The sequence below is a fragment of the Balaenoptera physalus genome (genome assembly GCF_965194825.1).
Source record: "Balaenoptera physalus genome assembly, chromosome: 18".
NCBI classification, from domain to species: Eukaryota; Metazoa; Chordata; class Mammalia; order Artiodactyla; family Balaenopteridae; genus Balaenoptera; species Balaenoptera physalus.
This window is the reverse complement of record NC_138899.1, coordinates 36,270,602-36,297,014: the sequence shown is the minus strand read 5'-3', so window position 1 is coordinate 36,297,014 and position 26,413 is coordinate 36,270,602. Positions and strand designations below refer to the sequence as shown.

Sequence of the window (26,413 nt, the reverse complement as noted above, 5' to 3'; positions counted from 1 at the left end):
TTCCCTCCTTTTTCTCAGAGCATTTACTTTAGAAAACTTGTAATTCTGAGTACTTTCTCCTCTCTTTGAAATGTTTATAAATCCTTTTAAAAACTAGATAGGACTTTTGTCAGGTTTATGACTTAGGGATGTCTTTCTCAAGGGCCTGGAAGCCATTTCTTTGAAATGTAATCCTCAAGGAAGACGGCACCCCTATTGCACAGCTCCTGTGGGAGGGGAGGAGTCTATCTGGTGGGACGTTAATCCAAGTTGCAAAACTACCTACTGTCACAAAGTTTTGAGAAGTGTGTTTTTTTCCCCCTCTGGGTAAAGCTAATTAGCTAACTCAGATGGTCACGCCAACTACTGGGTAAAGTAAGGATGAACTTGTGTGACAAATGGTGCTGTTCAGTCCTCTTACTTTAGAAATAGATATTGTTTATCTGGAAAAAATATGTTTAATGAGTTGTATCTGCTTGGCTACATGAAAGGGTGAGATTTCTCTCTATCTTTGCGATCTCTTAGCATGTTGCCTGTGATGTGCATTACATTCTGGTTTCATGCTTATTCAATAATAAAAAAAGTTTTTTCCAGTACTTTTGTGGAGAGGTTTTCTGGATTGTAGAAGTTTTTTTGTTTCTTTTTAATTTATTTTCCCAACACTGTCACCCATCTACTGCAATACTACTGGTTCACTATCATTTCAATAAATACAGTACTACACAGTCTGAGGTTGGTGGAACACACAGATTTGAAGCACTAACTATGGGACTTGAGCATCTACGGACTTTGGTATCCAGGGCAGGTCCTGGAACAAAATCCCCATGGATATGGAGGGACAATTGTATATTATATATTTCTATTATCATTAATAGTCATCTTTAACATTGAAAATATTTACAGATTATTCTAAGATTATATAGAGGTACTTATAAAAATAAGTTATATTCTGGAGATATCAATGCAGTAAAAAACCTGAACAGTATCTTAGAAAAACTATCCTCATTGATGGCATTTTCTATACTTCTTTTATTTAAGTATGCCTTATTAATTAAACAGCCAAATAGTAAATGCTGTCTTTAGCAGAAATTTCACCCCAAAAGGCAGTCTTTAGCATAACTGAATAAGGACCTGCATAAATTTCATGCTATGCATCTTTTAACTACACTTAAAAAATCATTGATACTTCCTTAACACCTTAGCAGTTGACAAAGTTTCAAGAATCCTGGGGCTTCCCTGGTGGCGCAGTGGTTGAGAATCTGCCTGCCAATGCAGGGGACACGGGTTCGAGCCCTGGTCTGGGAAGATCCCACATGCCGCGGAGCAACTGGGCCCGTGAGCCACAACTACTGAGCCTGAGCGTCTGGAGCCTGTGCTCCGCAACAAGAGAGGCCGCGATAGTGAGAGGCCCGCGCACCGCGATGAAGAGTGGCCCCCACTCGCCGCAACTGGAGAAAGCCCTCACACAGAAACGAAGACCCAACACAGCCAAAAATAAAAAATAATAAATAAATAATAAATTAAAAAATTAAAAAAAAAAAAAAAAAAAGAATCCTGGATTGGAGTCATGGCAGGGTAGATGGTAAGTCCTGGAACTCATGTGACCTTGGTGGACAATATACTTTTCAGTAAATGGCATGATAATATCCCTTCTTCCTATCTCATATAAGCTTAGAGTTTATTGCCCAAACTGCTCTTCAATGTCCTTGTATGGTAAATTGGGTGTGTACACTCATGGTATGAAATATAAGAGGCAGCAGGCTAATACGATACACATATAGAAAATAGTTGGTTGAATGCAGCAAATTTGGGGAAAATTCCATCTCAGGAAAAAAAAAAAAATTTGTAAAAATATTGATAAATTTATTAGCCAAGTTTTAAATATGACCACCACAAAGTTTTACTGATTAAAAAATTGATATATACCATTTTATCTTCCCCTCTATTCTTTAACATTTCAAAAATAAATTGTCCACCTCAGTTAGCTAATATTACCTGTATGTTCTATGCATTGAAGAAAATATGTGGGCCAAGAAGTTAAATATACTTAACAATTCTAAACTGTACAATTAGAAATGGCTAAAATGATAAATTTCATGCTATGCATCTTTTAATTATGATTAAAAAAACACTGATACTTCCTTAATATATCATTTTTCTGAAATGCGACTAATAAATCTGATCACATATACATGTTGGGAAATTTTAGATTTCCTAATATTTCCTTGACATAAACTATCAATATTTTCCTTGGTTATTAATTTCAAATATTTTTCCACTACCCAGTAATAAAACTTAATTCCATGTTTTACAGTGACTCAAAAAGAGGGATTTTCTTGACTTTTCTAGCCCCTGCATGATTATCAGCACTTTCATTATGGGATGGGCATTTTCTAAGCACTATTGTTAGCTGTCTCAAGTGAGTGACTACAAAAGAAAACAATAATTAAAGATTGCATTTGGTGTCAGCATAGTATTTAGGAAGAAATAAACCTGTGTTTTGATGAAAATATATACTTCTTGATTTTTGAAAAGTCGAGCAATAAAACGCCTACTTCTTGTCAATTTTTTACTCAGTTCTGAATTAAAATTTATTGAAAAAAGATACACTGATAAAAGTAAATTTTCTATTATTTATTAATTATATTTAAAATGTACATGGACTATTATGGACATTGTGTAATGTTTCTACTATATGCTTTAAACAATTACAAACATTGGCATAAAATAATGTGCATATCAATGTAGCAAGTTTGAAAAGTTGGGAATGAGAATCTGAAGTCTGCCTTCCTTCTAACAATGATGATTAACACTCCAAATGAATGGATCATAGATTTCTCTCTCAAATTTCTAAGATTCTTTATGAACAAAATTCTAAAGGACTTCAACATGCAATGGATATATATATATATAACATTCAGAATAACTAACTTCCATGCTTACACTGAACTCATCATAAGGCAAAAGCCTATAATTGTACTGATTCTTTGGCTCAGTGTGGTCAAAAAGCAAAGCAATGTGGTAAGCTTAATGAAAACGATCCTTTGTGTTTTCCAGCTTCAAATTGCTAATACAGTTGCAATAAAATCCAATCATCCTCTCAGATGATATATGCAGCTTTGATTTGTTTTCTGAATGCAAGAGACAAGCATGAATCTGTTTCTCTAGTTCGTAGTTTAGGAAAATTAGGAAGAAGCATGTTTGTTTTAATAAACATCATTCCACCTCCTGGTATGATCACATCTGAGTAGGAAAATAGTAAATTGATCGAATTCTGTCAGATGAAATATCATGTCTTCTACTCTTGGCAACCTCTTGGTATCACCACAGATTATAAAACAATTGAATGAACTGTGGTCATGAAATTATCCATGTCACAAATCTCGGTTTCTCCTTTTAATTGCTCAAGAAAAACAAGCCTTTGGTAACTCTAGTTACTGTATGCTACAATACAAAACAAATTACCAATAACCATTCCTGAACTAATACATGACCAGATAGTGTTCCCAGAGCAGTTTGTTTTCTTGTTTCCTATAATTCTGTTTGATCTTCTATTTCTTTTGACATCTGTAGGTAAATCTACCAAAATCTTTGTTCTTGAAGAATTTTCATCTCAGGAAGTTCTCATTCTTGCCCTCTGATATAAAAATAACCACTCCAGCAATTAAAATATATCCAAATAAAAATAAGTCAAGGTTGCTTGATGACTACTACACAGGCACCTGCTCTCCCAATATTCAAGGAAGCCATCTGTTGAAAAAGATGAAACACAATTTAAGACAAATTTTACTGTCTTAAAATATACAAATTATAATGTATTTAAACCACTCATTCATATGCATGAAAATCATTAATAAATGTGCTTATCTTTTCCCAATTTATCCACAAGTAGTACAATATAAATGGAAACAATGAAAATGACATTTACATAAAACAATAATATGTATATAGAAATTTTTTAAACATGCAATCATTTACAGAATTTTTAATGAAAGTAATAAATTCTTTAATGATTTTTAGTGAAATGAAGCTGTTTTAGAAAAGTTTCCAGCAAAGATTTATTCTAGAGCTTGCATGGACACATTTGTGATATTTCATAGTGACAGCTTGGAGTATATTTTAGATGAAATAGCTATTTCACTATTGAAGTCATTGTGAAGTTATTTCCCAAGATATTATACTGAATTAAATGTGCTATTCATTCATTCTAAACAGAGACATATAGTGATATAGCTTCAATATTTTGTCATTAATAGGCCATAATTACAATTGCTACAGGGCCTATTTTTTTAAAAGGCTACATTATGCTTGTCATTGAAATGAGAACTGAGATTTTAAAAATAATCCTGAATATGAAATTGGCTAGAAGTATATTAAAAAGCAATAATTTTTACAAAGTTTGTAATGAAAATTTATTCCATAGAGGTAAACTAAGATTTTAGTAATTTGAACTTTTTCATATCAATGATTTTTATTACAGTTTTCTAAGAATAATTTATGCACATAAAAATATTAGGTAGATGAGAAATTACAGGATATTATTACAAAGAGAAAGAAATAAAATGTAACAAATAAAATCACTATGAACAAAATAACCTCAGATCACATACATTATCTTATTGATTGAGAAAGGACATGGTCTCACTCTCTAAATATGAAAATTACCACCATTATCTAATTATCTACTAGTTCTTTTAACTGTGCTTATTGTAACCTGCCATCCCCCTTGCAGGTTAAAAATAAAAACAGAAACAAAACCAAAAAACTTTCCCATATGACTTTTTTTAATTCCTTTCATTTAATACCCTATTTTTTAAAAAGCTAATATAACATCTCTTGTCTTTTTCATAGATATTTGCTCAAAATGAGAAGTGAAAAGGGGCATGTGATATATTGACAGCATATTGTGTGTTAAGAATAATTTTTATAGATCACTGTCACCTTTATAATCCCATCATATGTTGTCATCTCTATATGACAGGCATGTGAATGGAGGTCAAGAGACAATATGTGAATCTGGTAACATCAATGTCTACAATCTGAAATATTTCTGACTCCAAACTGCACACAGTTTCCATTGTCTCTCTTTTAGTTTCCAATGATTTTGAAGCGTTGTTTCACATCAGAGTCATCTAAGGGACTTTTACAAAGTATAAGTACTCAAGGCCCACCATTCAATAGGAATGGGATGAGTATTGGGTAGATGTATATTTGAAGTTTCCCAAATACTCTCTGATGTTCATTCAATACTGAAAAATACTATGCATAGTTTCTAGGTGAAGTACCATGTACATACTTTCACTTTATGTCTGTATCTACATTTGCATCTGTATCTCTATATGTGCTTATATGTGTGTGTAAAAATGAATGTCGGCTTTTTTCCCCCGAGTTTACTATTCCTCCTGTACTTCTTTTACCAGTGAATGCCACCACTTTCTACCCAGTTGCTCAAGACAGGAGCCTAGAGCACATCCATGACCCTTAGTTTTACCTCCCTCAACCTTGCAGGTAAATAACCATCAAGTCCTATAAGTATCTCTCCAACCAACTTAATTATACCCATTCTTACTGTCTTCAACCTAGTTCAGGTTACATTTTCACCTTAAGTGTGAAGGGGAGCAGAATATGCCACTCTAGGATATGCCACTTTGGCATATTGATTATTTTGAACTAAAGGTACTTGAGAGATGCCGGACAGAGGAGGGACACTCTGACCCTCCTTTGATCCCTTAAAGCAGGAGATAATTCTCCCATGTGAAATGGTACCCTCTCTCTACCAGGAGGGTAGAGGCATATTTATCACCAGACATTGGAAATTTAGGGCCAAGAAGGTTGTGTAAACAAATCTTGTAACTTCTTCACCAATTTACTACCTCAATCCCAAACCACTTTGTCTACTCAGTTCTTCATGAATTTATTGTTTCTTTGTCTAAAAAGTATCAAAGCTTCCTGCTTTGGTCACTTCTTTGAGTCTCATATATTTATGGGGTTTCCATATGTACAAAATTAAATTTGTTTTTGTCCCGTTAATCTGTTTTATGTCAATTTAATTGTTTCATTGGCTGAAGAAACAAGAAGGAAAGAAGGAAAAAATTTCCACCCCTACAGTGGATTAGTAAAATATGTCCTAATAAATTTCCGACTCTGATCTTGCTTTCCCCTAATCATTTTTCACTTCTCATCAAGTGCAATCATTTTAAATCACAGTTCTGATTATTTACTTTCCCTGTCTAAAATCTTTCATTAGATCTTCTTTAGGTTTATGACAAAGTCAAGATTCTATAACATGGTTTCTGGTCCTATATGATATAGACACAATTTCTCTCTCCAAACTTACTGCTCGCTGCTTTATTTATTGACGAATGAAACATGCCATGTGTTCTCTTTCCTGCAGCTCTTTAAAAATTATCTTCCTTAAACCAAACCACTCCCCATATTTTCATCTGTTTAACTATTATTCATTTTCTATGCTTCACTTTACATATCATTTCCTGAAAGAAGATTTCTCTACCCAACACACTTAAGTTCTATCATAGTGTTAAGTATTCCCCTTACCCCAGCATTTATCATTCTATTTTAAGCATTTGATATATTCTACAAAAATACATTTTAAATATTTGAGACCTCTTCCCCTTTCCCCCTTGGTCCAGTTTTATCTTATTTAATACATATTTTAAACAAACTGTCCTGTTCTCTCTCCAGGGTTATACCTTTCAGCCTTAGTATGATAACCTAAAAAGGTTAGCATGAAACCAATTATTAAACAGCAACTGAAGATTTAAATATCTCACCAGGCTTCCCTGAGACTCATTCTAAGCATCTTATACATCTATTATATGCAAATAAACTAAATCCACGCACAACAGAGTAAACTGAATTGCAAAAATAATTCACAATAAATTTATTTAAGAAACATTCACATATCTCTCACCCCATGCCAGCAACTATGTCAGTTTTTGGAGATATGACAGTAAATGACACACTATCTTTGTTTCTTTACAGCTGCAGGTAGATGAAGCAAGACAGCACTACAACAATGTACCAAGGAAGACATGAAAGGGTGATTTTAGCCAGGCTAGGGGAAACGGAATTAAATTTTTCTTTCTATGTCTTGAAGCACACATATTGTTTTTTCAAATCAAATTAAAAAAACAAAATAACAATGTTAAATGACAAAGTCAAATTTATTTAAAACACAAAGACACACACATACCTGCAAGCATGCATGGGTTTGTTCTCTGTGTAACTATTAAGACATGAATCTGGCAAATACTCTCTAATCTATTTCCATTATTTCCAATTCTAGCTAGATTGGGAAATTTTTCAAATATACATTATTATATATTTTAATATATTTGCTTATTCATTCTAATGCTTGACCATTTTATGGTGCCAGTAGTAAATGAAATAACCAGATGATATTGTCCATTTATGGGGTATGTGAAGGGAAGGTGACAGGCATTATCCAGCAAATACCAGAACTTTCTCTAGTGGCCTGGAATCCTGAAAATTTTCAAAGGGATTTTGTGTGGGTTTGCTGATGGTCCCTTGAGAGTCTTAAAAATATAAATAATGATAAGATATGGATATAGAATCTTAAAGTAAGTAAGAGCTTTAAAATTAATGTTTATTGTACTAAATTAAGTTGTTATAAAACATTTTATATATTTTTTTTTTATTTTTTAATACAGCAGGTTACTATTAGTCATCAATTTTATACACATCAGGGTATAAAGGTCAATTCCAATCGCCCAATTCATCACACCACCATCCCCACCACCCCGTGGCTTTCCCCCCTTGGTGTCCATACTTTTGTTCTCTACATCTGTGTCTCAACTTCTGCCCTGCAAACTGGTTCATCTGTACCATTTTTGTAGGTTCCATATACATGCGTTAATATACGATATTTGTTTTTCTCTTTCTGACTTACTTCACTGTATGACAGTCTCTAGATCCATCCTTGTCTCAACAAATGACTTAATTTCGTTCCTTCTTTATGGCTGAGTAATATTTCATTGTATATATGTACCACAACTTCTTTATCTATTCATCTGTTGATGGGCATTTAGGTTGCTTCCATGACCTGGCTATTGTAAATAGTTCTGCAATGAACATTGGGGTGCATGTGTCTTTTTGAATTATGGTGTTCTCTGGGTATATGCCCAGTAGTGGGATTGCTGGATCATATGGTAATTCTATTTTTAGTATTTTAAGGAACGTCCATAATGTTCTCCATAGTGGCTGTATCAATTTACATTCCCAAGAACAGTGTAAGAGGGTTCCCTTTTCTCCACACCCTCTCCAGCATTTGTTGTTTGTAGATTTTCTGATGGTGCCCATTCTAACTGGTGTGAGGTAATACCTCATTGTAGTTTTGATTTGCATTGCTCTAATAATTAGTGATGTTGAGCAGATTTTCATGTGTTTCTTGGCCATCTGTATGTCTTCTTTGGTGAAATATCTATTTAGGTGTTCTGCCCATTTTTGGATTGGGTTCTTTGTTTCCTTAATACTGAGCTGCATAAGCTGTTTATATATTTTGGAGATTAATCCTTTGTCCATTGATTCGTTTGCAAATATTTTCTCCCATTCTGAGGGTTGTCTTTTCATCTTGGTTATGGTTTCCTTTGCTGTGCAAAAGCTTTGAAGTTTCATTAGGTCCCATTTGTTTATTTTTATTTTTATTTCCATTACTCTAGGAGGTGGGTCAAAAAAGATCTTGCTGTGATTTATGTCAAAGAGTGTTCTTCTTATGTTTTCCTCTAAGAGTTTAATAGTGTCCGGTCTTACGTTTAGGTCTCTAATCCATTTTCAGTTTATTTATGAGTATGGTGTTAGGGAGTGTTCTAATTTCATTTTTTTACATGTAGCAGTCCAGTTTTCCCAACACCACTTATTGAAGAGACTGTCTTTTCTCCATTGTATATCCTTGCCTCCTTTATCATAGATTAGCTGACCATAGGTGTGTGGGTTTATTTCTGGGCTTTCTATCTTGTTCCATTGATCAATATTTCTGTTTTTGTGGCAGTACCATACTGTCTTGATTACTGTAGCTTTGTAGTATAGTCTGAAGTCAGGGAGTCTGATTCCTCCAGCTCCGTTTTTTTCCCTCAAGAATGCTTTGGCTATTCGGGATCTTTTGTGTCTCCAAAAAAATTTTAAGATTTTTTGTTCTAGTTCCACAAAAAATGCCATTGGTAATTTGATAGGGATTGCATTGAATCTGTAGATTGCTTTGGGTAGTATAGTCATTTTCACAATACTGATTCTTCCAATCCAAGAACATGGTATATCTTTCCATCTGTTGGTATCATCTTTAATTTCTTTCATCAGTGTCTTATAGTTTTCTGCATACGGATCTTTTGTCTCTCTAGGTAGGTTTATTCCTAGGTATTTTATTCTTTTTGTTGCAATGGTAAATGGAAGTGCTTCCTTAATTTCTCATTCAGATTTTTCATCATTATTGTATAGGAATGCAAGAGATTTCTGTGCATTAATTTTGTATCCTGCAACTTTACCAAATTCACTGATTAGCTCTAGTAGTTTTCTGGTGGCATTTTTAGGATTCTCTATGTATAGTATCATGTCATCTGCAAACAGTGACAGTTTTACTTCTTCTTTTCCAATTTGTATTCCTTTTATTTCTTTTTTTTTCTCTGATTGCCATGGCTAGGTCTTCCAAAACTATGTTGAATAATAGTGGTGTGAGTGGACATCCATGTCTTGTTCCTGATCTTAGAGGAAATGCTTTCACTTTTTCACCATTGAGAATGATGTTTGCTGTGGGTTTGTCATATATGGCCTTTATTATGTTGAGGTAGGTTCCCTCTATGCCCACTTTCTGGAGAGTTTTTATCATAAATGGGTGTTGAATTTTGTCAAAAGCTCTTTCTGCATCTATTGAGATGATCATGTGTTTTTTTTTAATATAGATATTAAATGTCCCTTTATCAAAATTTATTTATTTATTTATTTATTTTTGGCTGCGTTGGGTCTTCGTTTCTGTGCGAGGGCTTTCTCTAGTTGCATCAAGCGGGGGCCACTCTTCATCACGGTGCGCAGGCCTCTCACTATTGAGGCCTCTCTAGTTGCGGAGCACAGGCTCCAGATGCGCAGGCTCAGTAGTTGTGGCTTACGGACCCAATTGCTCTGCGGCAAGTGGGATCTTCCCAGACCAGGGCTCGAACCCATGTCCCATGTATTGGCAGGCAGATTCTCAACCACTGCACCACCAGGGAAGCCCGATCATATGGTTTTTATTCTTCAATTTGTTAATATGGTGTATCACATTGATTGATTTGTGTATATTGAAGAATCCTTGCATCCCTGGGATAAATCCCACTTGATCATGGTGTATGATCCTTTTAAGGTGTTGTTGGATTCTGTTTGCTAGTATTTTGTTGAGGATTTTTGCATCTATATTCATCAGTGTTATTGGTCTGTATTTTTTTTTTTTTTTTTTTTTGTAGTGTCTTTGTCTGGTTTTGGTGTCAGGGTTATGGTGGCCTCATAGAATGAGTTTGGTAGTGTTCCTTCCTCTGCAATTGTTTGGAAGAGTTTGAGAGGAAGGGTGTTAGCTCTTCTCTAAAAGATACAATTCACCTGTGAAGCCATCTGGTACTGGACTTTTGTTTGTTGGAAGATCTTTAATCACAGTTTCAATTTCATTACTTGTGATTGGCCTGTTCATATTTTCTATTTCTTCCTGGTTCAGCCTTGGAAGGTTATACCTTTCTAAGAATTTGTCCATTTCTTCCAGGTTGTCCATTTTATTGGCATAGAGTTGCTTGTAGTAGTCTCTTAGGAGGCTTTGTATTTCTGCAGTGTCTGTTGTAAATTCTCCTTTTTCATTTCTAATTCTATTGATTTGAGTCCTCTCCCTCTTTTTCTTGATGAGTCTGGCTAATGATTTATCAATTTTGTTTATCTTCTCAAAGAACCAGCTTTTAGTTTTATTGATCTTTGCTATTGTTTTCTTTGTTTCTATTTCATTTATTTCTGCTCTGATCTTTATGATTTCTTTCCTTCTGCTAACCATGGGTTTTGTTTGTTCTTCTTTCTCTAGTTCCTTTAGATGTAAGGTTAGATTGTTTATTTGAGAGTTTTCTTGTTTCTCGAGGTACGCTTGTATAGCTATAAACTTCCCTCTTAGAACTGCTTTTGCTGCATTCCATAGGTTATGGATCATCGTGTTTTCATTGTCATTTGTCTCTAGGTATTTTTTGATTTCCTCTTTGATTTCTTCAGTGATCTCTTGGTTATTTAGTAAAGTATTGTTTAGCCTCCATGTGTTTGTGTTTTTTACGTTTTTTTCCCTGTAATTCATTTCTAATCTCATAGCATTGTGGTCAGAAAAAATGCTTGATATGATTTTAATTTTCTTAAATTTACTGAGGCTTAATTTGTGACCCAAGATGTGATCTATCCTGGAGAATCCTCCGTGCACACTTGAGAAGAAAGTGTAATCTGCTGGTTTTGGATGGAATGTCCTATAAATATCAATTAAATCTATCTGGTCTATTGTGTCATTTAAAGCTTCTGTTTCCTTATTTATATTCATTTTGGATGATCTGTACATTGGTGTAAGTGAGGTGTTAAAGTCCCCCACTATTATTGTGTTACTGTCGATTTCCTCTTTTATAACTGTTAGCAGTTGCCTTATGTATTGAGGTGCCCCTATGTTGGGTGCATATATATTTATAATTGTTGTATCTTCCTCTTGGATTGATCCCTTGATCATTATGTAGTGTCCTTCCTTGTCTCTTGTAACATTCTTTATTTTAAAGTCTATTTTATCTGATATGAGTTTTGCTACTCCAGCTTTCTTTTGATTTCCATTTGTATGGAATATCTTTTTCCATCCCCTCACTTTCAGTCTGTATGTGTCCCTAGGTCTGAAGTGGGTCTCTTGTAGACAGCATCTATATGGGTCTTGTTTTTGTATCCATTCAGCAAGCCTGTGTCTTTTGGTTGGAGCATTTAATCCATTCACGTTTAAGGTAATTATTGATATGTATGTTCCTATGACCATTTTCTGAATTGTTTTGGGTTTGTTTTTATAGATCCTTTTCTTCTCTTGTGTTTTCCACTTAGAGAAGTTCCTTTAGCATTTGCTGTAGAGCTGGTTTGGTTTTGCTGAACTCTCTTAGCTTTTGCTTGTCTGTAAAGCTTTTGATTTCTCCATCGAATCTGAATGATATCCTTGCGGGGTAGAGTAATCTTGGTTGTAGGTTCTTCCCTTTCATCACTTTAAGTATATCATGCCACTCCCTTCTGGTTTGTAGAGTTTCTGCTGAGAAATCAGCTGTTAACCTTATGGGAGTTCCCTTGTATGTTATTTGTCGTTTTTCCCTTGCTGCTTTCAATAATTTTTCTTTGTCTTTAATTTTTGCCAATTTGATTACTATGTGTCTCGGCATGTTTCTCTTTGGGTTTATCCTGCCTGGGACTCACTGTCCTTCCTGGACTTGGGTGGCTATTTCCTTTCCCATGTTAGGGAAGTTTTCGTCTATAATCTCTTCAAATATTTTCTCGGGTCCTTTCTCTCTCTCTTCTTCTTCTGGGACCCCTATAATGAGAATGTTGCTGCACTTAATGTGTCCCAGAGGTCTCTTAGGCTTTCTTCAGTTCTTTTCATTCTTTTTTCTTCATTCTGTTCCGCAGCAGTGAATTCCACCATTCTGTCTTCCAGGTCACTTATCTGTTCTTCTGCCTCAGTTATTCTGCTATTGATTCCTTCTAGTGTAGTTTTCATTTCAGTTATTGTATTGTTCATCTCTGTTTGTTTGTTCTTTAATTCTTCTAGGTGTTTGCTAAACATTTCTTGCATCTTCTCAATCTTTGCCTCCATTGTTTTTCCGAGGTCCTGGATCATCTTCACTATCATTATTCTGAATTCTTTTTCTCGAAGGTTACCTATCTCCACTTCATTTAGTTGTTTTTCTGGGGTTTTATCTTGTTCCTTCATCTGGTACATAGCCTTCTGCCTTTTCATCTTTTCTATGTTTCTGTGAATGTTTTTTATTTTCCACAGGCTGCAGGATTGTATTTCTTCTTGCTTCTTCTGTCTGCCCTCTGGTGGATGAGTGTTATAAAACATTTTAAATACCATTTTGCTCTTTGTAAGATACTATATGATCCAAAAGAGTGTATAAAATACAGATGAGGGAAAATGGCCTTTAGGATGCTTTTACCCATTACTACTACATACATTATTTTGTTTTCAATTTTAGAGGAATGTTAAGCATAATGGCTCATTTCTATAAATATGTAATGAAGCTATTATATCATTTATATTCCCATAAACTTCCCTTATTTAATGTTCATTTGTAAAAGTAGCACATTTAAACTATATACCACTGAACTGGTACATTTTCTTCGCAAGTCAACAATCATAGCAGTGCTCCCTTTGTAAACACTAGGGACTCAGGAAGGTAAGGAATTAAAATATATCTTCTAAAATCTCAGTGCAATAATTACAGCTTATTTTATATTTGCTGCTCTCTGGATAAGGAATGCTTCTTTCTCACAATTAAAGTAAAACACAGAACATCACAGGACCTAGTTCTCCAAATTCTTCCTATTTGTTCCTCCATTCCACATTTTTTCTTCCTTCTTAGCCAAATGCATCTTCATTGGAATCAAAGGATTTTCCCTTGGGGAAGAGTAAGGTTCATAAGGCAGATACCTTAGTCTGACCATGAGGAGTCTGGTTTTGTACTTCAAAGTCAGCCTATTTAATATTTTAGTTGAACACGTATCATCAAATCTGGCACAATCAAGGAAGTTATTTATCTTTAAAAGTAAACCCTTTTTCAAAGAAATTTACTTCAATCAAATTTTAGTCAATTTCTATGACCAAAAATAAAGCCTTCTATACACTAAGGAATAAGAGGAGATGAGGTTATTATCCTGGTTCAACTAAGTAAGACTTTGGAACTTAACTGCATCCATTGATGGAAAATTGGTTTGTTTGTTTAAATTGTTTCTCCTTTTTAAGTTTCTGATAAAGGAGAGAAATAAGAAATATTAGGAGATTTGGCAAAGAAAGAAAGTAGGGAGAAATTGAATATAAGGACAAAAGTCTGAAAATATACCCATTCCCTTCATTACAAGCAAGGCTTTAGTAACTGTACAGCATAAGTTATTTTCCACCATAATTAAGTTGTCCTCTTCTCATCTTTCCCCAGCACTCACACACACCTCAACACAAATACTCCAGATCTTAGACCAGATTGGGAGCTTCTCTGAGCATGATCCTGAATCTCTAACTACAGTGTATGTTCAAAGGCTAACCTAAGATCAGCCAATTATTTCACTCCTTCTTCTTGGCCAAAGTGTTTGTCCAGGAATGAGTGCTTTATACGACAGACCATTCAGAGCTCTTTGTTGTTTGTTTTGGGGTTTCTTTTGAACAATGAATTCTTTTATTTTCTGATTATGGCTGTGAGGATTCCCAGTTGGAGTTTCCAGCAGCACCACCCCATGGAAAATTCTCTCTGCAGTGAGTAGCAATCAACCTAACAAAGATAGTTAAGCAAAAACAGGAGGCAGAAATTTGATTTCTGCAGGTTTCCATTCTCTTATTTTTGTTATCTCTAAAGCCAAATATTTTAAAGATGAGTTTTTGTGAACCAATATATTTCACTTTTATTTTTTGCTTCAGCTAATTAAAATTCAGTTCCTGTCTCTTGTTATGACTTATAATAAAGTGGAAATCTCACTGAAGCATGAATGTAACTTTCTAATATAAGTTTTATTGAAGTATAGAATACACAAGAGAAAAGTACACAAAAACATATGATTTAATAAACTTTTTACAAAATGAACATGAAAATGGACAAAATCAATCATTTTGAGTTCAGAGTAATTTGACTAGATACATTGCTGTATGTACCCCTCTCCTCCAAAGGCAGTAAGTGAAATAAATTCTTACATGTGAAGTAACTTATGCTGGCAACAATCTTACCTGGGTCCATTCATTAGTTTGTGGATCATAGGATTCCATAGTGTTGAGGTATGTCTGCCCATCATAGCCACCAACAGCGTATAGTCTGTCACCAAGGAGACAGACACCAACAGCATCTCTGGGCATACTCAACGGAGCCACCATGGTCCATGTGTCTGTTTTGGGATCATATCTAAAATGTAAGGATAAAGGACATAACATATTCTAGTCACATTGAACTTTTGCTATATTAATGATGCCCTTTCAAAACAAGCCATGAAAAAGAAAACTTAACTTTTTTTTCTAAAAACTCAAAATTTAAGCAGGTTTTCAGGAACCAATATCCACAATGTCTGACTTTCTATAGTTTAAGGTATTTTAAAAACATACCTAGACTCTTAATTGGATGGATGCAGAGTCATCTTACAAAAATGAATATCATGATTTCTTTCCACAAGGAAGTCAGATATGTAAATAACTATTGTTCCACAGTAGAATGAGGTTCTTTAAAACAGGTACAAGAAAGTGTTATGGTCATGAAACAGAAGTAATGGTTAAAAATCTGGGAGAATTATGAAATACTTCACATTGGAAGTCTCCTTTAAATCAGGTCTGAAAATCTATCCTAAATTTGCTAGAAAGAAAGAGATATTTTTACAAAGGAACACAAGTGTTAATAAAAATGCATGGCCAGCTTTGTGGAAAGTAGGTGTGTAGTGTAGCCAGGTTCAAGGGTATAAGAAGAAGCAATGCTTAAAAAGGTGGTTTTTGATCAGTTCATGGATTGCTTGATTCCCAGAGTAAGAAAGTATTTTGTGCTTACTCAATAGGAAAATAGGGAACCATTGAAACTTGAGGAAATAAGTACAACATGAACAGAACTATCTTAATAGCTTAATATCTGTGACAATTAATCAGGATTCACTGGAAGGGAGAGATTGGTAAATCAAGAGATTGAAGCAGAGGGTCCAAGTATTATTATTGAATTTTAACCAAAAATAATTAAATTTCCAGAGAGTCTGATTACCATACATTACATACAGATATTTTATGTGTTGGGTGGTAAGACACCAAAGAATTCCTTGGTGAGTGTGCTTTACTTCAGCTAAGAAGGAATGATTAAGCCACCTCTTTGCCTTTAACCTACAACTGCAGGTTCAGGTACGAAAACATCTAGTAAGAACCCAGTAGAACAAATATAAAAGAAGACTGGATGACAGCAAATTTATTCCTAGTTTGTTTTTCTACCCCAATCTTGTTATGAAATTTTAATGAAAATAAGAAACAAACACAAACAAGCCAAAAAACCCACCTACAGTTTATTGAAAATAAAGAAGGTTGTTACAAGAGAAATGACTAGAAGGACCCCAAGGATCTGGAATTTATATTTTGCAGAGAATATTTCTCCCAGGACATTACATGCATTTACACACCATGTCTGGAGGAGTTGTGACAGCCAAGATGATATATGTGAAATGAGAGTTTAGTTGAATGCCTGAAAATCAGGACCACCTTAAAGTATAGGCTGTCAGGCAAATAAAAAAGTAATTTTATATACTGTAGTTAATAAGTGTAAAACATCACAAATAGACACAGGCACACATAGACACAAATGCAAATATGCAATCTATGCTATCAAATCTTCTTTAAGATATTTAAACTTCCACCATGAATATTTTGAAATATATAAACATAAAAACAGAGGACAAAAAAAAGGAAAGATGAGAAAAGACAAGACACCACAAGGAATCAAACTGTACAATCCACAAAGTGGAACATTTTATAAGATACCTGACTGAATTTTTCAGGGAAGAAAAGCCCAGTAATAAAATGAATTACTAAGTAAGAAGAAGTAGCTGTTCTAAATTAAATGTGACTTTAAAATGTAACAAAATAAAGTGAGTGAAACTTACTTGGATCCCAATTTATAGACCAACTATTAAAAGATGTTTAAGACATTTTGGAAATTTTAATTCTGGGTATCAGATTATAATAAGAGATTATTTAAATTTTTATTAGTTGTGATAATGACATTGTGATTACGCTAAAAATGTAAAGTTCTGATCGTTTTCCATTGTTTGTTTCTGGGATGAATTCATAAAGGTTTTGAGCTCAAGTAAAGAATTACTTTAAAATACTTCAGGAAAAAAAATACTGTAAAGGTGAATGGATGAAGCAATTTGGTGATGGTTGTTGAATCTGGGTAATGAATACGGGGAGTTGTTTACTTTTCTGTCAGGAAATTTTTGTCATAAAAATAACTTTAAAAGGAAGAATGTATAATACTCCTAATTTCAGTGAAATGTGAATGTTCTTTATATTTTATTCATTTTCCAATAGAAGCCAGTCAGCCTTTTATCACAATCACTTCACTTAAATAGCTTTTCCTGAAGTCCTATTTTAGTCCCCATGTAATTATTATTCAGCTCTATAGGATTTTTTTCAACTACTGTCTACATTACAGACTTTATCACTTTGCAAAAAGGCAGAAGAACTGAGAAAAAAGCTAACACTAAGAGCACTAAGGAATAATAAATGCAATTCTGAAGGTTTCTGAAATTTTAAGTGAAGCTTATATAATGAAAATATTCTCATATACTCATACTTCAGGGAAAATTAAGAAAACACTAGTATGTCCTATATCTAGGTACACATTTAGAAATAATATCCTACACTTCGAAATAGATATCATTCTTTTCACCTTTTACAAAATTCCTGAAGAAAAGTTAAAAAATTTAGTGCATTCTCCTAGAAGATACAAACCTTTGAATTAAATACACCTGTTTTCATTGGTAGGTAACATATTTTATGTGTTTAATAGCAATCTTTTAATTTATACCTGGAAATGGTGATGATAGTTAAACATATATATTGCTAGAAAATCAAACCAAACCAAAAGAAAAACTGAGTCCAAACCCTATCCCCTCCTACACACACACTCACACACTCTCTCTCTCTCTCTCTCTGTTTCTCTCCCAGATATTTATGCAGTAATCACACTAATTCAAAATTACCCAGTAATTGTTATCCTTGTTCTCACATTAATGAATCTAAATTGATTTTTCTGTATTTAGAACTCTGTGGATTTACCTCTCAGCCTGGGGATACACATAATTGTTACCCCCCAAATGAATTAAACAGCATATTTTAGCTTAGGGAAAGATCCACAGATGTATAAGCTCTTTCCAAACAATTACTAACAGTGAACACTATCATTGTCTGTTCACATCTTTGACAAAATTTTGTTCTAAGCATTCTTTTTTGCCTCGGTTTGCCTGTTTATAAAAAGAAAGAAAAGAAAAAGCGGGTGTGGGGCTGCTACTGTCTTTTTGCACTTAGGCTGTCTGCCTTTCCTACGTCTCACCTTGGCCTTCATGGTCAGAATGTGAGCTCTGCATCAGGGACTCTATTAAAGTTTACAGCCCTCAGGAAAGAGATGCATCTGTATATAGTGGCTAAAATTGGCTGTAAAATGAAAACTTGCCAAAGGCATATGACAATCACAGAACAAAAGTTAGTTTCTCATTGAAGATCCCCCTTGAAATTTTTGAGGTACTATTACTTTTTCAAGCATTGTTATTTCCACAATTAGAAGATAAAAATTTATCTTATGTTTAATGAGCAATATAACTAGATTTCTGCTCCCCTTTTCAACAGTTTTTGCTTATTTTTATACAAACGTATTTTTTAAAGTTAATTTGATTTCAACTTTTCTATGAAGGTGTATGAAAAACTCTATTTTGACTAGGTCATATTCCATTACATTTACTCTTCCAGATTGAGGGGAGGAGAGATGAGCTGGTGACAGAACCGGAGAAAGCAAGGACCCGCTAAGCAACTCCGACTCCTCTCAGGTGTAGCTTTCTCATTAAAGTTTTAAAAATTATTTAAGCTATTGTCAATCAACAGAACATGGAGCATACACAGAATATCTTAATGCTAGTAAAAACTCACTTTTAAAATAAATATTTTTAACAGTTCAAAACTAAGGAGAAATAGATTCTTTATGTAATTATTTTCTCTACTCATACAATAGAAAAATTTACTAGTGCTGTGAGCCCAGATTATGTATTTTTAAATACCTTTCTCAACGTGAAAATGAATTTCAGAGTTTGATACCAGCGTTGATAACCTTCCATCTCTATAAGACATCACATGTTTCATCTTTTCATGTACATCTACCTTCCACAGAATTGTTCGCCTTCCTCCAAAGCTTGCAGATAAATTACCATGATGTCAGCATTCCAGGCAGAATATCCCAGAACAACAGATTACTCTGTGACTCCCTGTGTCCAGCTGACAACTTCAAAGATAACACTTGCCTCATAAGCTACTAAGGCAAATATTAATCACAAATATAAATTAGTATGGCTATGGTATAGGTTAATAATTATTGCATCTACTTATAAAACAAGGGCTTTATATATGTAGACTGTCATAGGATCTCCATCTGTTATATATATTTCTACCAGAAATTTGAACATAATTTGTTATCAAAGAAGTAGCAAAGGTTATGCATGCACAATAATAGAAAAACAAAAGCAAAAAAAAATATATTTTCATGCTGCACTCATTTGGCTGGTTCCAACAGTAAGATCTTAAGAAGAATAAAAAGAAATATTTATTATAAAGTACAAAAGTGCCTATCTAACATTTTAACTTTAAACAATTCAAGCAATTACATTTTTGTAGAAAATTTAGGATCTCACATATCAAAAAATGTGAATTAATATATTAATGTGCTACTTAAGGCCTAGGATAGCATCCATAATTTAAATAAAAAGTAAGTCTCTCTTTTATCATCTCTCTTCAGTGTTCAGAAATTCTTGGATTATGTCTAAACCAAAAGGATGAAATGAGAAATTAAGAGAAATGAAAGAATCCAAAATTCCATACTTGCTCTATATATTAATGTTTATGGTAATCTGAAAAGAATTATTTAAGTAGATAATGTAATTATCCCTGTATGTCAGACAGCATATCTTAAATTATTTCATTTTTAACAAAGATCTAAAGATGATAAAAATAGTCATATCCTGACAGTAATAAGTTAAATACTGTTATTTTAGATGACTTTTTCTGTTATGACTGAAGTAGATTTTGGTAGACCTTGAACAAAAGTTGTATATTTATTATAAATTATATATCAAAATTGTGATTGTTGTTAATAGTGTTTGGTTGATAAGATATAATGATATAATTTTCAACAAATATATGAATAATTACTTAATATTTTTGTCTCAATCAAAAATTTTCTGTCTATTGAAGATATGCCTAAAATATATGTAAATCATGAATCCTCAGCCAGTGATGATGGAAATGGGTGTTCACATGAAAATAGAGAAGTAATAAATCAATATCTATCTACATATCTTTCCATCAGTCCCTCCAAACATTCATCCATCCATCTCTCCATTTATCCCTTTTAAAACCTGTCTATCTTTCCTTCAATCCATCTAAACATTCATCCATCCCTCTATCCATCCCTCTTAAAATCTCTATCTATCTATCCATCTATTTCTCTATCTACCTACCTACCTATTTACAGTATACCTCATAATGCTTTCCTTGTGAGAAATTTGAGGCCTCTTTTTCTTGGTGTCTGACTGATTTAATAAATGCTTGTTAAGTGCTTACTCAGTGCCAGGAATTGAGCAAAGTGGAGGAGTATAGGCATAGACAAGATAATCTTGGCCAGCACATAGAATCTAGTTTAGTGGAAAAATTGATGTAAAACAAATAATTTTTTCATTATGTTGATAATTCGTACAAAGGAAAACTCCATTGCACTTTCAGGTCAAATCTGCATTATAAGAATTTTCCTCTGGCTACTCTAGGGGAAAAGATTGGAGGAAGCAAGAGTGGATATTACAAAGGCAGGTTTAGGAGGTTCCTTTAATCTTGACACCCTTTCCTATCAGGTCTCATTACTGGGATGTAGATTCAAGGGCAAAGGTGGTCCTGATTTCTTATTAGCCAGCAGTGGTACTGATGACTTTGAGCATATTTTCTGATCCATTGCCTGATTTCCAGCTTTATGATCTCAAAGTTCTAATTATTCATTTCTTTATCTCTTTTTTTCTAATACATTTTAAGCTCTATTTAGTACAGTGAAAGCACATACAAAACAATATTTATTGAATAAGTGAATAGATAGATGAATGTGCTTTTTCTGATGAATTGCACCTTCTGGGTCTAAATTCTGCTAGAACTTACTGCATTTTTGCACACTGCTTTTGTCCACTAAGATGCTCTCACTAGAGTGAAGCTTGGCTACAAAATTAGTTTTTACTGTTCCAGCAACTATTCTAAACTTCATGCTCTTACTCAGTCCCTGCTTTCTTATCTGTTCTGATTTGAAGTACCGATGTTCCTTGCATTTAAGAAAGCCTGACTTTACAGTTTTTGATAGGTGCTATATAACTGTACTTTGCTACTTTATAATACCTTTACACTTCTATAATAAATCATTGTCATATAACATTTGCCTATCTACTTATTTATCTATCTGTAAAACATAACATTGTACACTACCTGCTATTCCTAATGATTTGTTTGCCTATGATTATATACTAAGAAACATTCCTTACATTACACGTGCAAAGTAATTCTACAGGGGTACCATTATGTAGAATCATCAATATAGAATATATCTTATAGAAATTGTAAAAAATGCTGTTAATCTGACACATGGTATGAGCTTGGATAAGAATCATAATGATGCTGTGCTTCTGCATTACTTAAGCTGTTCATCCCCACTGCACTCCTATAACTTAAAATAGTTATGCTTTATTAAATACAATTTTGCACCATAAATGTATTCCTAGACTGAATTCTTTATGCCTCTGTTCACGAACAACATTTTAATGCATTAGAGAGTGAACTTAGAAAATAATGTGTATGAAATATCATTTTATTAGTGGCATTTATATATTTGCCATAAAAGTAGCAGCCTCATCATATTCATTTTCTTTGTCATTTTTTCCCAAGAATTTAGTAAAGGAAAATGTGAATAATCTGTCATTCTATTAGCAGTATTTTTTAAATAAATGTTTGCAAGTTTGTGTTTATAAAAGCATACATTTATTAATTTGGACTCTGACCACTGTCCTCACTGTAGCACCTATAGTTCCTAATTTCACTGGACAAGAGAACATTGAAGTGCAACTCTGGTGAGCTTAATGCCATCCTCTATGTATATATAGCCATAAATCTACAGTCCATTTCACAGAGTAGTGATATCGTTAAACATTTCTGTATTTTATCTGAGAAGTGGCTTAAGTTTGAACAGAGCCTGTTCACTAAAAGCTATCTCTTGCCAATGGCCTTATTCTCAGTAAAAATGTTCACGTATCCTAAGAATAAAGTATCATAAATGAGAGAGAACCCCTTTCTTCCACTGACTATTCCACTATCAAGCATGGATATAAAGGATTTGATTTCTTAATATTAAGAGGAAAATTGCTGTGGTCATCAGTGTGATCCTCCAGACATCTGTCCCTCTCCCAGGTACAAGGTCAAATACTGTCTTCCCACACTCTGAAGTTTTCTGTGACCATGTGACTGAGTTGTCATCAAAGTATCAACAAAGGAGAATTATATTACTTGAAGGTTGACTCTTTAAGAATGCATAAACAATGTAGTACTATTCTCTGGCTTTTCCCTTCCGACATGGAGACCAGTGGTGCCCATATTTTAGCTTATATGTCATTCTGGGTACTAGAGTAACAATATCACATGGACACATAGCATGAAAAAAAAGAGCATTATAGTATTAAGTCACTAAAACTTTTGAAGTTATTCATTAAAGTAGAATTACTTATCCTATCCCAGGTGATAAAAAAAATTATCCTCAATATTTCCCAATCTCACTTCCTCATGTACCAGCATGTTTCCTTATGTAATAAAAAATATCACTGTAAGTTTCTCTAACTCTCTAATCCTTACTTCACATGACACAAAAGTGATAAGAGATCCACATCCACTAAAGAGAATTCATCCATAACCATGCCAGGAAGTGTGTGGATAGTTGGACCAAGACTGAAGCCAAGGTAAATTTTCACTCCAGCCTCTGTGCACCTGCCATTTTTAAGAAGGAATTAAAAGAGGATCTATACTTATTCTATACAGCAGGATAATAGGCAATATAGTTCTAATAAGCCTGTCTTACATTAAGAAAGGTATGGCATAAAACAAAGTTCATAATTCACCTTTACGAATTTGAAAAGAGTAGTAGAACAAATAAGACAGGATGAATAGAACAGATAAATAAAATATCAAATTTTTAAAAAAAATAATTAACAGACATTCATGCATTTTAAAAATTATTTAAAACTGTATTTTAATAGACCTTTTAAAACATATTAATGAGAAGTTTAAAGATAACTTTAGAATTATGTGAAAATAAATTGTAGGGTTTTAAAAATTATTAGTTGAAAAGAACGGAAAAAAGAAAGAAGGAAGGAGGGAAGGAGGATGAGGAAAGAAAAAATAAGGTAAGACATAAAGTGGCGTGTGTGTGTGCGTGCACGTGCAAGTGGGCACGCGCATGAGCGAGAGAAAGAGAGAGACTAATAAACCAGCTCTAGGAGTTGAATTTACTTTCCTAAATTATGCAGATTTTATATTCACTTGCATTAGGTATCAATGTAATTCGCATTCTTTCTTTCACTATAACTGTGCCTTGGGGTCTTACCTTTCTACGTAATCTAGCAGCCGAGAACAGTGGTTTGAAGCTGGAGCATCATGACCTCCTACTGCATAAAGAAAACCATCACATGTGGCAACACCAACACCCCCTCTTCGTTTACACATTGGAGCACACATGTTCCACTTATTTGTGTGAGGATCATAATATTCCATTGAACTCAAACAGGAACTTCCATCACGACCTCCAACTGAATACAACCTAAAAACACAATGGGGAAAACATGATTTAGTATTACCGTCTGTATGACCAAATGAAGGAAAGGAAAAGTCCTTTACAAATAAATTTTCAATCACAGCATGAGCCTCAAATGTGTTAAAAATATATTACTTCACATGGAAATTTTTGTTAAAGGGACATTATAACTAATTACGTATACCTAAATCCCATGATTCTAATAGGCTATATACTAGATGCAATTAAAATGATAATTTTCTAACCTCTTTATTTCTAGAATGTTAGATTAAAACTATTTTTGTGTAAATAATTAAATCATCTAATACATTATTTTAATAAATATTAAGGAATGCCTATTTTGAAAATAAGATATATTTATCTTCAATTTTTCTTGAAAATGAGCAAAATCAGAAGAAAATCGATTATCTTACTTTTTGTTCAGCAATTGATTTTGCTATTGATTTTGCCAGTAGGTAAATCATGCCTACTTCTTGTGTTCTGTATTCACAGTTTAGAACACTAAATAAATGGAATAATTTAAACACATATTGTCATAACACTAGCTTTCTTAATCAGTGCCTATACTATAGCTAATGTGTTATCTGGATAGACAAAACTTTATAGGAAAAAAGAGTACAATGATATTAGCCTGATTGAATATTGCTGAAACTTACTTGATACACTTATTTTGCTATTATTTCATTACTGAGAAGTATGATAGGAACCCAGGAAAAGAAATATTACAGCACACATGGTACTTAAAATACATTTATAGAATACAAAAGTAGAAATACATTATCTATTCTTAGTAAAAACATTCTTGCTTATTTAATAATAGCCATGAAGATTGTATCACAGAAAGGTACAGAGTTGAATTTATTTATTTACTCATTTATTCAACACCTAACTTTGAATGCCTAGTGTATGTCACACACCATCCCAAATTTTGTGAACATATCCGTGAACAAAACAGGAAAAAATTCCTTGCACTCAATTCTACTAGGAGCGATATAGACATAATACACACAGTAAACACGTGTATTATATACTACTAAGGGCTGTAGACACATAAAGCAGGGAAGTGGTGTCAGGAGTGCAAATGGTGGGAGTGGGAGTTGCAGTTACAAATTTAAGTATATGATCAAAAAAGGTCTCATTGAGAAGGTGATGTTTGCCCCCAAACTTGAAGAAGATGGTAGTGTTTGGAGGTGAGTTCAGTAATATCTCTAGGGGAGAAGATTTGAGGCCGATTGAACAGGTGAGTGCAAAGTTGCAGGGGCAGCAAGGAAGCCAGAACAGCAGGAGCAGAGATAGTGGGCGGGGTAGCAGAGGAGATAATGGGTAAGGGTAAAGGGTGGGCCTCACACAGGTGTTTAGACATTTGTCTAATGTCTAAAGCAAATGTAGACATTTTCCCTAAGTGAAACAGGAAGCCATGGGAGGATTTTGAGTGGAGGAATGTTATAACTTGTTTATGGTTTAATAAGATTAGATGTCATGAAATTTTTGCTTTACTAGTGGACATTATGCTTAATATATTGGTAAACAGACTTAATTCTAACTAAGTAAATGCATAGGATGACATTATTACTTAGTATATAAAATAGTTTAGGCCTTAGATTTAAAAAAAAATTCATCCTCTAATATTCTTTAGTAAGTCTAAAATATGATGTTTAAACTGACTTCAAATCCTGGAGATTTTTTTAAGATGTCTGTGTTTCTCTCAATGCCTGCCATGAAAAAATACTTTTGATTGCCCAAGTGTTCCCATTATGGATGTAATGCCTCTGCTTGATTACTCACAAGTTGTCTGCTGGCTCTCAGTCTTGCAATATGCTGAAATTAACCAATAGGAGCAATTTAAAGGACAAGTATTGGACAATTTAGCTTGCAAAATCACCCAGAAGTGAAATGATTATTCACTCGGAAGTTTTTATCATCCTAAATGCTTCACAAAATCTGAACTTTATTTCTGTTTCATTTAAATTGAAGATCTAACTCAAAAGAACTATGCTATAATATTGAGATATTGTTATTAAAACTTAGCAAAATAACTTTTTGCAGAGATTTTATTTATTGGTTAAGTATCTTCATGAAGGGCACCTATCACAGTCCCTGGTACATAGTTTACATATAAGAAAAGTATTCCCCTTTTTATTTTCTATTGTTTTAATGTAATGGTTGACTTCAAGCTACTATGTTTATTCATACACATTATAGTGACAAATTATACTGTTGCTTTATCTGAATCCAGCATTGCTGATACTAAAATAATTCTATTCAATACTTTATCACACTTTTTTGAAATTATTAAAGAATGCTAACATGTACAAATATATAGCTAAATGTGTATAAAAATAATGATAATTAATTAAACATATTGCTCACATTATAGAAGTCAAATATCGAGCCTATTAGCATAGCCTTATATTTGAAAATAAAATGTACCTTAAATTTCACAAGTTACAACATCATTGACTTCTTAATATAATTATATATATATTATAAACCACTATTTATTCAATCTCTCTGCCTTTGTGTGAACCTTCTCCTAATAAAACTCAGTAACACATGGGTTTATACAAAAGAAATTTATGTAACAC

The 26,413-nt window shown here is 33.5% G+C and overlaps 1 protein-coding gene across 1 annotated transcript in view; it reads right to left on the bottom strand.

The window, feature by feature from the left end:
• Positions 1–1,532: 1,532 nt before the first annotated feature.
• The window catches only part of KLHL1 (kelch like family member 1), a 424,255-nt gene continuing 399,374 nt past the window's right edge, over positions 1,533–26,413 (bottom strand). The window contains exons 9-11 of the mRNA XM_082434833.1: positions 23,622–23,834; positions 14,948–15,119; positions 1,533–3,729 (exon numbers count right to left, since the gene is read on the bottom strand). Coding sequence (XP_082290959.1) covers positions 3,670–3,729; positions 14,948–15,119; positions 23,622–23,834 — 445 coding nt within the window. The 3' untranslated portion in view covers positions 1,533–3,669. The remainder of the gene's footprint in view (positions 3,730–14,947; positions 15,120–23,621; positions 23,835–26,413) is intronic.